Raw genomic sequence first — 12,202 nt, forward strand, 5'->3', positions numbered from 1 at the left:
AAAATTAAGGGTATTACAACTCATAACATTCAAAATACAGGGTTTCTATGGGTGGTTCATAATGTTTTTAGATTGGTGAATTGCCTCTCCCGATCTAAATATTCATTGCCAAAAAACGTACCAGCCACGTGGTACGTTTGTCCTACGTAATAATCTTTCCATGTCTATTCATATATTTTGACACTTACAGGGCACTATGGTGAATATAATATCTAATTTTAGAAAGGACAAAGTAAACTACAAGACCGATTGTTCAAATTTTTGTACTATAAACTAAACACATAACATTCAAAATTTAGTTTAAAAGTTTGAACTATTAGAAAATGAACAAACAATAACGATTCCTTTTAAAAATTCCAAACTTGGAGCTAGCATAAAAACAGACGGAATGCTTCGAAGGGCACTAATATAAATAGAACCACTAGATAGATCTATCCACTTAACACAAAATTGATCCCATCAGCCAAGAACAACCATGTCAACTTTAGTAGCAAAAAGTTCCATTCTTTTGGTCCTCACATTCATGTTGGTGTTCCCATCTGTTTTGGCAACCAAAAATCCATTCAAAGAGTCGAAACCATGCAAGAGGCTTGTGTTCTATTTCCACGACACCCTATTCAACGGCACGGATACGACCAATGCAACATCTGCTGCTGTAGCCAATATAACAGGGCTTGACAGAAAGCACAAATTTGGTTTGCTGGTTGTCTTCAACGATCCTCTGACCAAAGACCACCATCTTCTGTCTCCTCCCGTCGGAAGAGCTCAAGGCTTCTATTTCTTTGACATGAAGGACGACTACTCTGCTTGGCTTGCCTACACTTTGGTGTTCAACTCGAGCGAGCACAAGGGTACACTCAATATCATGGGGGCGGATTTGATTTATGAAAAAACTAGAGATCTTTCGGTTGTCGGAGGGACGGGAGATTTCTTCATGGCTCGAGGGATATGCACAATTCAAACTGACACTATTCAGGATGACTACTATTTTCGCCTCAAGATGGATATCAAGTTGTATGAATGTTATTAGACTGTAGTGATGTTGATGTTCCCATGCTACTGGTCGAAAACTCTTCCGAGTGTATTTCATAAAAACCACTAATCACTGTAAGTAATATGATTACTTATTGTGAGAAGAAAGTTGTATACACCCTGAGAAGAGTTGTAACACCCGTCGTATGTAGAATTTCTCTTAATAAGATTTCAAGGAGTTTCATTGATGGAAATTCCTATTTACGTTCTCAACGGAGGCCGGCATGCATGTACTGAGGCAGTGAGGTATAACACGATTGATACCCTGCTATTAGGAGCGTCACAAATATAATTATTTAGGGTCAAGCTACCAAACAGAAAAGAAGAATCATTAGAACCAACTAATCTGTAATGCCAAGCAAAGCATATATAGTTATATAATGTATAGGGTAAATTCCTCCTATGGTATTTGAGGTATTGTTACTTGGACAGTTTGATACCCGATGTATTAAAGGGGACAGTTTGGTACCTGAAGTTAGACTATGTTTGACACTTTGGTACTTCTGTTAATTTTTCTGTTAAATGTAAGGATAAAATTGACATTTAGAATATATGTATAAAAACATAATAAAAAAACATGAGTTTGTGGGTTGATTGCCGTTCTTCATAATTTTATAGGTATGAATTAATGTTTATGAGTTATGTTGAAGGTGAAATATTCGAATTTTATGTTAAAGAAATATAATAATTAGATTTTTTTTGATGTACTATTCTCTATGAATCCACTGATTTTTCCTCCTCTTCATAAACACAATGCGATGATATTATTTGGTATTATTTTAGGTCTTCATCATTTTTTGAGTCATTTAGGAGAAAATGAAAATGAATTAATGCTTTTGGGTTATGTTAAAGTTTAAAGTTGACATAATTGAATTTTATGTTTAAAAAAATTTAGTTGTACGAGACTAGTTTCAATGGAGTACTCTCATGGGTGTTCACTATATGATTACTATATTTCTTAAACATAAAATTCTAATATTTCACCTTCAACATAACCCATAAGCATTAATTCATACCTATAAAATTATGAAGAAAATCAACCCACAAACTCATGTTTTTTTATTATGTTTTTATACATATATTCTAAGTGTCAATTTTATCCTTACATTTAACAGAAAAATTAACAGAAGTACTAAAGTGTCAAACGGAGTCTAACTTCAAGTACCAAACTGTCCCCTTTAATACATCATGTATCAAACAGTCCAAGTAGCAATACCTCAGGTACCATAGGAGGAATTTACCCTAATTTATATTTGTTCTACAAGTATATAATTTGTGCTAGTTAATTACTTGGAATTGGCTAGTGATCGACTTGATGAGTCCTTCTCTTGTTTTTTCAGCTGTCGGTTCTACTATATTGTTAGCTTGTCACCTTTGCAAAATAAACAAAGTAATCGATATGAAGTAATTAACCCAGATATACTCTTGAGCTGCTCACAGCAGAGGCTATCAGCATCTTACCTAATCAATCAGCATAAGAAATTAGGAATCAAGATGTATGGGGGTAGATCGGAGCAGATAGGACATAACTCTTTTTTGGAAACTTACTTGGAAAAGTACAACTGTACAACGCAAGAGTTAAACCTATTAACAAAAAACACTGCCGCCACCACAAAAGTCACTAACAAAACCGCCAAATTGAAATTTATTGTCAAATTTACAAACCATTATTTGTAAGCCACGGAACATTCACTAACTTAAGTCACTACAACTCACTTTAGATAGTTCAACTTTCTATTTTGAAATAGAGTAGCTTAATGATCAAATAGGTATCTCTTGAAGTTAAAAACTTTTGTCTCTTTTTCTTTTCTCATTGAAATTATCCTCATTCCTCCATGCACAACTCGCCTAGCACTAAATTGTGATACACTTGTACTTTTTAGAGGCCGATATGAGGAAGTCATAGTTGGTCCAAAGCCTAACCAATACCTTAGAAACCGGGGCATCCAAACTAGTCTAGGCACCTGCTGAAATCGGGGTACCCAACGACCAACGAATTGATTCATGTATTTGATTCAGTCAATCAAGCTGATTTCTTTCTCTTTTTGACATTAATTGCCTAATTGACAGAGCTTATTAGATGTTGACACGTGTTGTCTCTGGTTGATTCCTTGTCTTGATGAGTCATATTTGTTGGTGCTCGTAACTGTTGTAAATTTGATTATGTCAAACATCAAATTAAATGTGTTACGTCGTGTTAGGTCAAGTACTATTTAATTTAGTAGCATGTATCTCTTATGTAATAAAAATATCGTATAGAAACACAAGTACTCAACCAGGCGAAAGCTGAGTAGAGGTCACCAGGAAACACATGACAGGATCTACTACGAATTTCTCCTCGAAATCTGAAATGGCATTGCAAAACTCACCTTAGGAGAAATTATACTGAAAATTTGGCAAAATAACTCCTAAAATGGGCTACCCAATCTTGCAAAACAAACTAAACACTTCTTATAGCACAAATCCAACATGCAATTCTTGGAGCCTTCCTGCTTCCCATAAGTTAATCATAAAGACTCAAATAGTAAAGAGTGTGTGTGTGTGTCAAATCGACAATCGTACAACCACCAATTCATCCCCTCTCTCCTGGTGCCTCATCTTCAACCATAGCCACAATACATCCCCTCTCTTCTGGTGCCACAAGTTGAGACCGCTAGTCCTTCCCCTTTCTTCTAGTGTCACCAATGAGTCCAATCACATAGCATATCAATCTAACACATTTAATAAAATCACAATTATTAACATAAACTCAACTAAGGATCATCAAACCACAATTCATAGCTAAAGTTCATAAATCGCGAAAAGCACAGAATTCGAAATATTCATAGAAAATTATAAATTAAATAAATAAAACACAAATCTGAAATATTCATCAAAATAGTAGATCAAATGTGAAATCAAATCCAAGCAATTGTAAATCATAAATAATGCTCAAATTCGATACTCTTGTCGGAAATAAAATGATAGTTAACTAAAATCAAATTGAAACGAAACCTCGAAACCCTCATTCAGTGATTCATTGAAAATCCCGAAATCCGAAAACACATCAAAATTGGCTTAAACTTCAAAGGTTTCGTCAACTCTATATTTCTAACAACCTAATGAAAAACCAAAACAATCTAACCGTGCAGGCTATGGATCCATAGAAGAGGAAGATGCACTCATTTTCCAACCCGTGCAGCGGTTTGGGGTGGCCGGACAGCGGAGAAATCATAGGATTCCTGTTTCAAGTCAGATCAGGAAAAACTTGCCAAACTCCCTTTCTCTCTATGTGTATGGCCCGAGAAATAAGGTCCCCTCCCTTAAATAGCTAGGGTTCCATATATTTATAGTCATGACAAGAAAAATTAATTTTTCCCTCTATAAAGTCTCCGAAAAACTCTGACATAGAAATTCAACTTCCGTAGACCTTAACTTACTCAAATGAACTCCGATTTTAGCGTGCCATATGTCCATGGACTCAGTTTAACGTGCTCTACATTTTTCATGAAAAATACTTTTCTTGAAAAATAAACAGAAGAAAAAGTCAACTTGGAGTTCCCCCCTAAATATTCGAAATGAAAGTAAAAAGCAAACATTTTGATCATTTACAGTCCAAATGACCAATGAACCGGTAAACTCAAATATGGGTAAGGTTCTAAAAAATGCTAGGTGCTAGTCGGGCAGTAATCCGGGGCCTAGTGCCTAGAGGCCTAGGCGGGGACTAGGCGTTTTTTATTATTACTTTATTTTATTTTTATTTTTATTACATATATATATATATAGTGTGTTAATGTGTGTGTATTTTTTCCGTTTTAAAATTTTTTTTTTCCCGTTTCTTTTGGTTTTAATCTCCACTCTCAGATAAAAGTGTTATGACTGTAATTATATTAATTAGTCTTAGGGTATAATTGTCATTTTCTAGTTGTATGTGCTTAGAAGAAAGTCAAGAAACGAAGTCCAGATGCTTCGTGAACTCTCAACTCTGCCATTTTTCTCTCTGCACTCTCCCAGTTCTTCCTCTCGCCAAAGTTGATCATCAAACACCAAAATCCTCGTTGTCTTCATCAAGGAAAGCTTCATTCATCTACCAATTGATAGTTTTGTTGATCAGAGATTCTGACGTAAGATTCAAATTTCAATCCCCGACTTTCTCTCTTATCAGGTTCATTGCCGAAACTCCACCACCACCGACTCATCCGAGCGCACTGGGTTGTTAGTTTTGATCAAGGGCTCTGTCAAGGATTGGGTTTCAGTTCAGAGAGAAGTCTTTGAAGACTATTAAGTTTGGGAGTTATCAATCTGGCTAGACGAATCGAAAAAAAATGCAGCGCCCAACGCCCAGGAATGTCCACGTAGGTCTCCTAGCCAGCCTAGAAGCCCGCCGCCTAGTGACTTCACCCAGCCCAAAATCAAAACGGTATGCCGACGCCTAGCGTCTAGGCGCTGCCCAGCCCGTTTTTTAGAACCTTGAAAATGGGACGTAACAACCTATGACACAACCCTACAAGGTGGGCCTAGAGCCCAGCGCATACATTGACAGGAACCGCCCCTAGGGACCGGTCTAGTGAAGGTTCTGGTCTCACATTACCAACTTTGGTATGTCACATTTATTCCCACATTGGAAATGAAAATATGAGACAAGTTATAACCCACACTATATATACATGCATTCACTTTCATTTATAGTAAGAAACTACTCTCTGTCTACTCTTATATTGTCAATATTGTTACAGATATCTGACTTAAGTATCGAAGAGTCGTAGGCCGACAACCCCGGTCTACCCTTTGACCTTTTTGACTAGTATCGAAGCTCAATGATAGTCTGCTCCTTCGGTGATTCTCAATTCTCCTCTCAGGATCTCTGCAGAAACACTTCTTCAAAAGGAAGCGAGCAAAACGTGACAACATGACAAAGATCCTTAGACCTCCAAAACAACAGTAAGAAGAAAACCGTGTAAATGCTTTCCCCACATGAAACTCTTCAGAGACACTTCTTAAAAAAGGAAGTGAGCATAACGTGACAACATGACATGATGACAAAGATCCTTTTTTTTTGTTTTTTTGAGAGTATATGACAAAGATCCTTAGACCTCCAAAACAATAGTAAGAAGAAAACCGAGTAAATGCTGTCCACATGAAAAAAAAAACAGAGGCGGCCCAGCGAGAGAAAATGATTTCTATACTACTATAGGTTTTTTTTTCGGTCGAGTTCTACGCTGCTATAGTTGGAAAATAAATGTTTTCTTTTTTTGGCCTTGGTGCCTTGAAAGAAAACAACTGAATACGAGAATAAATTTTAGTACAGGAAGGAATCAAAGAGGCCAGGGAAGATAATATTTGTCTCTCACATTCATGAATGAATATTTCACGAATCTAGGTATATATACAAACACTGGAAAATGGAAACAAACACCAACAGAGAACGGGTAACAATAGCAACAAACTCCTAAAAAACCAAGTAACAATAGTATCAATTTAACTCCTAAAAACCAAGTAACCATAGTAACAAATTAACTACACTAATACACTATCCTACTGCCATCCATACACCTGATGAGATATGCTTACATGGTGCAGTCAATCCTGATCTATATAGGCTAATAGTCATACATAGCTGAGGTAGAAATTAACCGTAGCTAGAATGAGAGATCGATGATGAATCCATTGGCTCCACCACCGGCGAGTTCCTCATCATCAACGATTTTGCTTTGTGATCCATGACCACCATTGGCATAGAAGTAAATGGTGGCACAGGTGTAACACATCAATAAGTTAACAAGACTTAAGATTGTTAAGAATCTGTAATACTTGTCGAGACGGCTTGTCTTCATGTCACCTTGAAACCAACTTTGTCTGCAGGCCAAAAGAATAAGGGCTGTAATTAGCTTTCCAATACCCAAGACGAAGTCAATAATGTGAGGTCGGTACCTAGTCAGTAGCTTATTACCTCAGCTACTCGATCAAGAACAAGTCCATTATTCAATCCCCCGACAGCTAGCCCTTCCATGAGGCCTGCTAGGCAGAACTGTGGAAGTAACCAAAAGACGCTAATACTATTGGAACCGTGTTTTACTGAACTCATCCTGTGGATCTCAACCTGCCAAGCAGCAATATACAACAAAACACACAACAAGTCAACCCACAGCCAATTTGCATCACTGTATCATCTCTGCACTTCTTTGGAACAAGTAACTGAAAAAGATATGGAATGATGAAATTTGAGAACGATTTGCTATTCATGATGAGAATAATTCCGGCAGCAGGAACTTTCCAGTTATCTGTTTGTTCTATATAAAACGTGTTGACTGATGCCTCTACCGCACTGTATACCAAAAAGGCTGGGCACCAAGGCAATAGCTTCATGAAAAACAGTTTTTCCTCCTTAAGTTTACTGAGTGTCCAAAACTTTTTTGCTCTTAATCTTTCTGCCGGACGGAGACACTCTTTGGGTTCTGTGAGATTCTCCCCTTCTTGTGCCTGTTCTGCTCGCCGATACGGGATCATCTCTGTGGCTGTGTAAAGCTCCAGTCTTGGTTCTTGCAATTGTTCTACTGGACAGAGGGTGGATATGTTTTCAAGAGAGTCAAGATGCAGTATCCTTATGTCTTCTTTATTTCTGGCTAGGTCTTTATTGCTTATGAAGTAAGAGGCACGGCCGAGCCTGAATATGAACGAGAAAAACCCGATCGCAGATGCTGAGATCATGAAGATTAAATACCATTCAAAACGAGACAAAAACAATGCCAGTACTGCACCCAAAAACCACCATTGGTGCCAGAGTGCTTCTGCAGTCCGGGTTTTCTCATCATCACTTATGTATGGTTTTTGTGTCCGCTCACTTATACATTGATCCTCATGAAATTCTTCCAAACTCCCAGATCGTCCAGCTTCGCCTAAGGCTATAAGTACAGCAGCTCCATAGAATACTCTAGCAGCTATATCCTGACTCAGAAACCGCCAATAGAACTAGTCCCTGAAAAACATGAATGTGATATATCAAAACGGTCAAAACGGAGATACAGGTCTTATTAATTAACTAAGATTTGAGAGCAAATTATTCAGTTAAGGATGTAACATCAAGTTTTATTTATATATAGCAAGTATGATGGAAATTAAATGCATGCAAGTAGCTTTCACTTTTTGGACAGATTAATGACTTATTCAATATGACTACAAGAATACTTACAAGAAAATATGCAATATTTGTGAAGACAATCATCCTAAAATGACCCCTGGATGTATCTGAGATATGAGCAAGCACAATTACAAGGATGTCTGATACACCATCTTGCACGTTTGTCACCACAGCAGCTAATCCAAAATGCGGGTGCCTCCAGTTTGTGGTGAGGTATGTTATCATGAGACCCGACCACTACCACACGGCTTACAGTGCTGTGGCTGACCACCAAACCTGTAATAAATGCATAATCCATATTATTAATTTCCAACATAGAAACAAAGAAAGGAAACTAAATAGAAGATGGATAGCTAGCCACCAAAGAAAAATCTGCTATTGTAATTAATTGTTTCTCTGAGAGAGACTGGAGATCATTCAGAAAATAAGTGCATATATAATTAATTACCCCCGATGAGCCGAGTAGCCCTTGAAGCTGGCGATGGAACCACTGCCTCACGGAATGATAGCATGTGCACAGAATGATGTTGTAGCGTCCCCATTTGATTCCCACCGGAATGAGCTTCGAGTAATATTGGAGGTCCATTCTCTTAACAAGGCCTTCCACTGTGTAAATTTTTCAGTAAAAGGGAGAGAAATTCAAAAAGACTCCAAGAAAGAGTAAATTTCGATATGAACCAAATCTGATCCACTGTACTGGTACTGTGAAACTGTGAGTTTGTTTGAGAAAGAGAAGACGAGGAAGAAGAAGAAGACGATGAGCTTAGGGCGGAGGCTAGAGAATTACATATATATTGTACTATAAAGAGACATGTTAACGTAGAAAGTTGCAATCAATTTCCTTCGTCTTTCTTCTCTTCTTCCTAGTAATATGGTCAAAATGCTGCACTTTTGTACCAAAAAGCATCTGCTCAACTCCTAGTCTCCAACTCACCCAAAACTCGCGACTTACACATACAATTTACACGCTCTCAACTTGAGAAAGTGAGTTTTCGCATAATTAGCATAAATTATGATTTTGAGGTGATCCTTTTGGAGTACGCGGTTGAATTTTTAAAAAATTATGCTGTTAAAATATGATGTTCAATTTGTTTCCTAACTTTAGTAAAATCTTTAGATAATAACATTTTGGGTTTTTGTCCATTTACCCCATTTTTAGAGATTCTTTTCCCACTTACCCCATTAACTTTTTTTAATTCCCCTTTACTCAAAACACTCTAAGGAAGTCTTCCATAATATCTCATTAAGTTTTTTTGTTTTTTTAAGACTTTTTTACCCTCACCCCTTTGTTACTTAGAGAGAGAGAGAAACCATCGGAAACTTCGCCGGAGTCCCATCACCAGCTGCTGGATTTCGGTCAACTTTCGTCGGAATCCGGTGACCGAATTTCGGCTAACTTTTGCCGGAATCTGGTCACCGGTCACCAGATTTTGGTTACCGGCCGCCGCTCACCAGACTTTTCTGAAAACCTCGCCGGAGGTCCCCAAAGAGGTCGTTGGAGATTTCATAGGTCGTCGGAAAGGTTTATTGCCCCCAATACACGACTATTGCCCCCCAATAGACGTTTATTGCCTCCCAATAGAGGAGCAATAAACCTCTATTGCCCCCTAATAGGCATTTATTGCCCCCCAATAGAACTTTCGGTTACTGGAATGGAAACTAATCTTCCTAAAATTAGACAAATAAAACTTTGATTAAAGAAAAAAAAACGAAGAGATTATATCAATTCGAAACATCTATTGCCCCCAATAGACATTCAAAACTTTTTTTTTCCTTTCCTTCTGTCCTGTTACTTAAACAAAAAAACAAAAACAAAAACAAACTGATTTGGGCACCCAGAAAATGCTCTAGGCACCCACATCAAGAGTGGTTTTCTCGCCAATGCTTTGGAGCTCCGACTCCGAATCGTCTACCATGGACTCCGGCGAGGTAGGTCCGACCAGAAGCTCGGGGCTGTAAACAGAGGCATTTGCGGCACGTGCCAAGGCCTGAGGAAGTTGGTAGCGGTCGCCTCCTGCCTGAGTCGACTCAGTGCTCCGTGCTCGTCGCCGTCTGATCTCAACAGGGTCCTCGATCTGCAGCGTCATCTCCAGCCTCTGCGACGCTCTCAACCTCCAAGGCACTATCGTCTCATGATTCGAAGCAACAAGTTGGCCGACGCGTCTGGTTCTGCAGCATCCGATTCGGATCCTCTCGGTTCGATTCCGATCAATGCCGGAGGTTGAACTTCTCTGAAAGTCACTAAACTATGCGGCCTCACCGCTTCGTCATCACAGCCACATTGTGCTGTCACCGCCGCCGGAGGAAGTCGAAACCAGAGTGGAATTTGAGAGAGAGAGAGAGAGAGAGAGAGAGAGAGTTTCGCAGATCGTAGTGGGATGAGAGAGAGAAAAGAAGGCATGAGGTAGTTTATTAATTAACCCGAGGGCAAAATTGTCATTTAGCTGTTAAATGAGTTAGTGGGAACAAAAAACTATTGTTGGGGTAACTGGGATAATTTTGGCTCATTTTGGTGCTTTGGGTCAAAGACGCTAACATTTTTACTGGGTTAAATTTAAAACATCATTAACTGAAATTCTCTTTCACAAATAATAATAATAATAATAATAATAATAATAATAATAATAATAATAATAATAATAATAATAATAAAACTATGTTTCTTGTGCATTGGTAATATTCAATATCGATCCTCAATAGGTCAAGAAAAAAGAAAACGCTCTGCTAGGGTTTTCTCCCCAACGCGGTAGCGCCGTCAAAGGCACGCAGCGGTGCCTAGACACCGAGACCAATGTCGAGCAAGAGCGCGGGCGGCGAGGAAGCCAAGGCTGATTGGTGTTGTGTGAGGAGGCTGGTGGAATCGGATCTGGCCTGAAGGGTAGCAAATCCAGTGGTGGGTCATCGTAGTGAGCGGCTATTTGCTTCTGCTAGAGCTGCGACCTCTGATGGAGGCGAAGCGTCTAACAGCAGCGACGTCTTTGATGGCGGCAACGTTTCTGATGATGGCTATTTGGTCGACGTCGAAGATGATGATGGCGGTAACTCATGTCTGGGTGCCTAGCGTTTGGGTGTCCAGATCAGAAAACTGGGTGATATGACTAGGCTACCTCTGGGTCTATTGTGGAGTCCATTTGGGCTTGAGTTCTCCAAGGATTTGGGACCCAGGAGGTATTTTGGGTATCTACTTGATCAATTGTGTTATCCGTATTAGTTCGGGTGTACCGTATTTATGGGTAGGTGGATTGTTCATCTCTACATTCTATAAGAAATCTCAGTATAATATTGCTGTGAGTACCACAATTGCGTGCCTGGCGAACAGTGCTACTTGTGCTGGGACGAATATAGTTTTGATTGGTCTATCAATCTCTTGTATACCTGGATTGCAGATTCTGATGGTTTCGTCTCTAAATCTCAAGGTCGTGGCAATGGTCTCATTGTTGGTAATTATCTTGAGGAGGCTGGGAATTTACCCTCAGTTGTTTGCTAGTTTCTCTATAAGTGATTCAAAGCAGTATTTTATTGTACATGAACAACATGTTGGTGTAGTACACCTTCTGGTTTGTTCTAGCTTAGCTCTAGCTTTAAGTCATTTGTGGCTTGTGTCTGCTCCCAAGATTTTTCAGGATGTCATTCTAAACGATTGTAATCGTTAAAGTTTCAATGAATTCACTTTTCAAAAAAAATATCGATCCTCAATCTTTAAATCTATCAATGTGATAGTTTCACATATATTACACAACCGACTACTAAACATTCAATGTAATATATATCCGCAACCGACTACTAATTCAATGTGATAATCACACACATGGAATTATCACACTATGTCAACCTACTACTAATTCAATGTGATAATCACATTGATAATTTGACATATATCATATATATGATAATCCCTCAATGTACTATATATCCTCAACCAAACCTGTAATATATGTCAAACTATCACAACCGACTACTAAACATTTCCTACGCTTGCATGTGTATTTTGACTATTTTCCAAGATACAGAGGACGGTTCTTTTCCCCTCCAGAGGAAGACAAATATTGAAGA

General features: G+C 38.6%; 2 protein-coding genes across 2 annotated transcripts; one reads left to right on the forward strand and one right to left on the reverse strand.

Moving 5' to 3' along the window:
- The first annotated feature begins 475 nt into the window (after positions 1-475).
- LOC112195233 (dirigent protein 5) lies at positions 476-1,030 on the forward strand. The gene has a single exon (XM_024335609.2). The coding sequence runs from the start codon at positions 476-478 to the stop codon at positions 1,028-1,030; it is 555 nt and encodes a 184-aa protein (XP_024191377.1).
- A 5,349-nt stretch (positions 1,031-6,379) lies between these two features.
- Positions 6,380-8,735, reverse strand: LOC121052296 (protein NRT1/ PTR FAMILY 5.8-like). Its single transcript, XM_040517014.1, has 4 exons — positions 8,598-8,735; positions 7,174-7,956; positions 6,962-7,111; positions 6,380-6,460 (listed from the first exon to the last, which is right to left on the reverse strand). The coding sequence occupies exons 1-4, from the start codon at positions 8,733-8,735 to the stop codon at positions 6,380-6,382; spliced, it is 1,152 nt and encodes a 383-aa protein (XP_040372948.1).
- Positions 8,736-12,202: the final 3,467 nt, after the last annotated feature.

The sequence above is a fragment of the Rosa chinensis genome, chromosome 3 (assembly GCF_002994745.2).
Source record: "Rosa chinensis cultivar Old Blush chromosome 3, RchiOBHm-V2, whole genome shotgun sequence".
NCBI lineage: Eukaryota > Viridiplantae > Streptophyta > Magnoliopsida > Rosales > Rosaceae > Rosa > Rosa chinensis.

Coding starts and splice junctions, on each gene's coding strand:
- LOC121052296 (XM_040517014.1), bottom strand. CDS start 8,735: ATGGACCTCCAATATTACTCGAAGCTCATTCCGGTGGGAATCAAATGG. Junction 7,957..8,597: donor GGCTACTCGGCTCATCGGGG/GTAATTAATTAT, acceptor TTTCTGAGTCAG/GATATAGCTGCTAGAGTATT. Junction 6,461..6,961: donor TTCTTGATCGAGTAGCTGAG/GTAATAAGCTAC, acceptor TTGGTTTTTTAG/GAGTTTGTTGCTATTGTTAC.
- LOC112195233 (XM_024335609.2), top strand. CDS start 476: ATGTCAACTTTAGTAGCAAAAAGTTCCATTCTTTTGGTCCTCACATTC.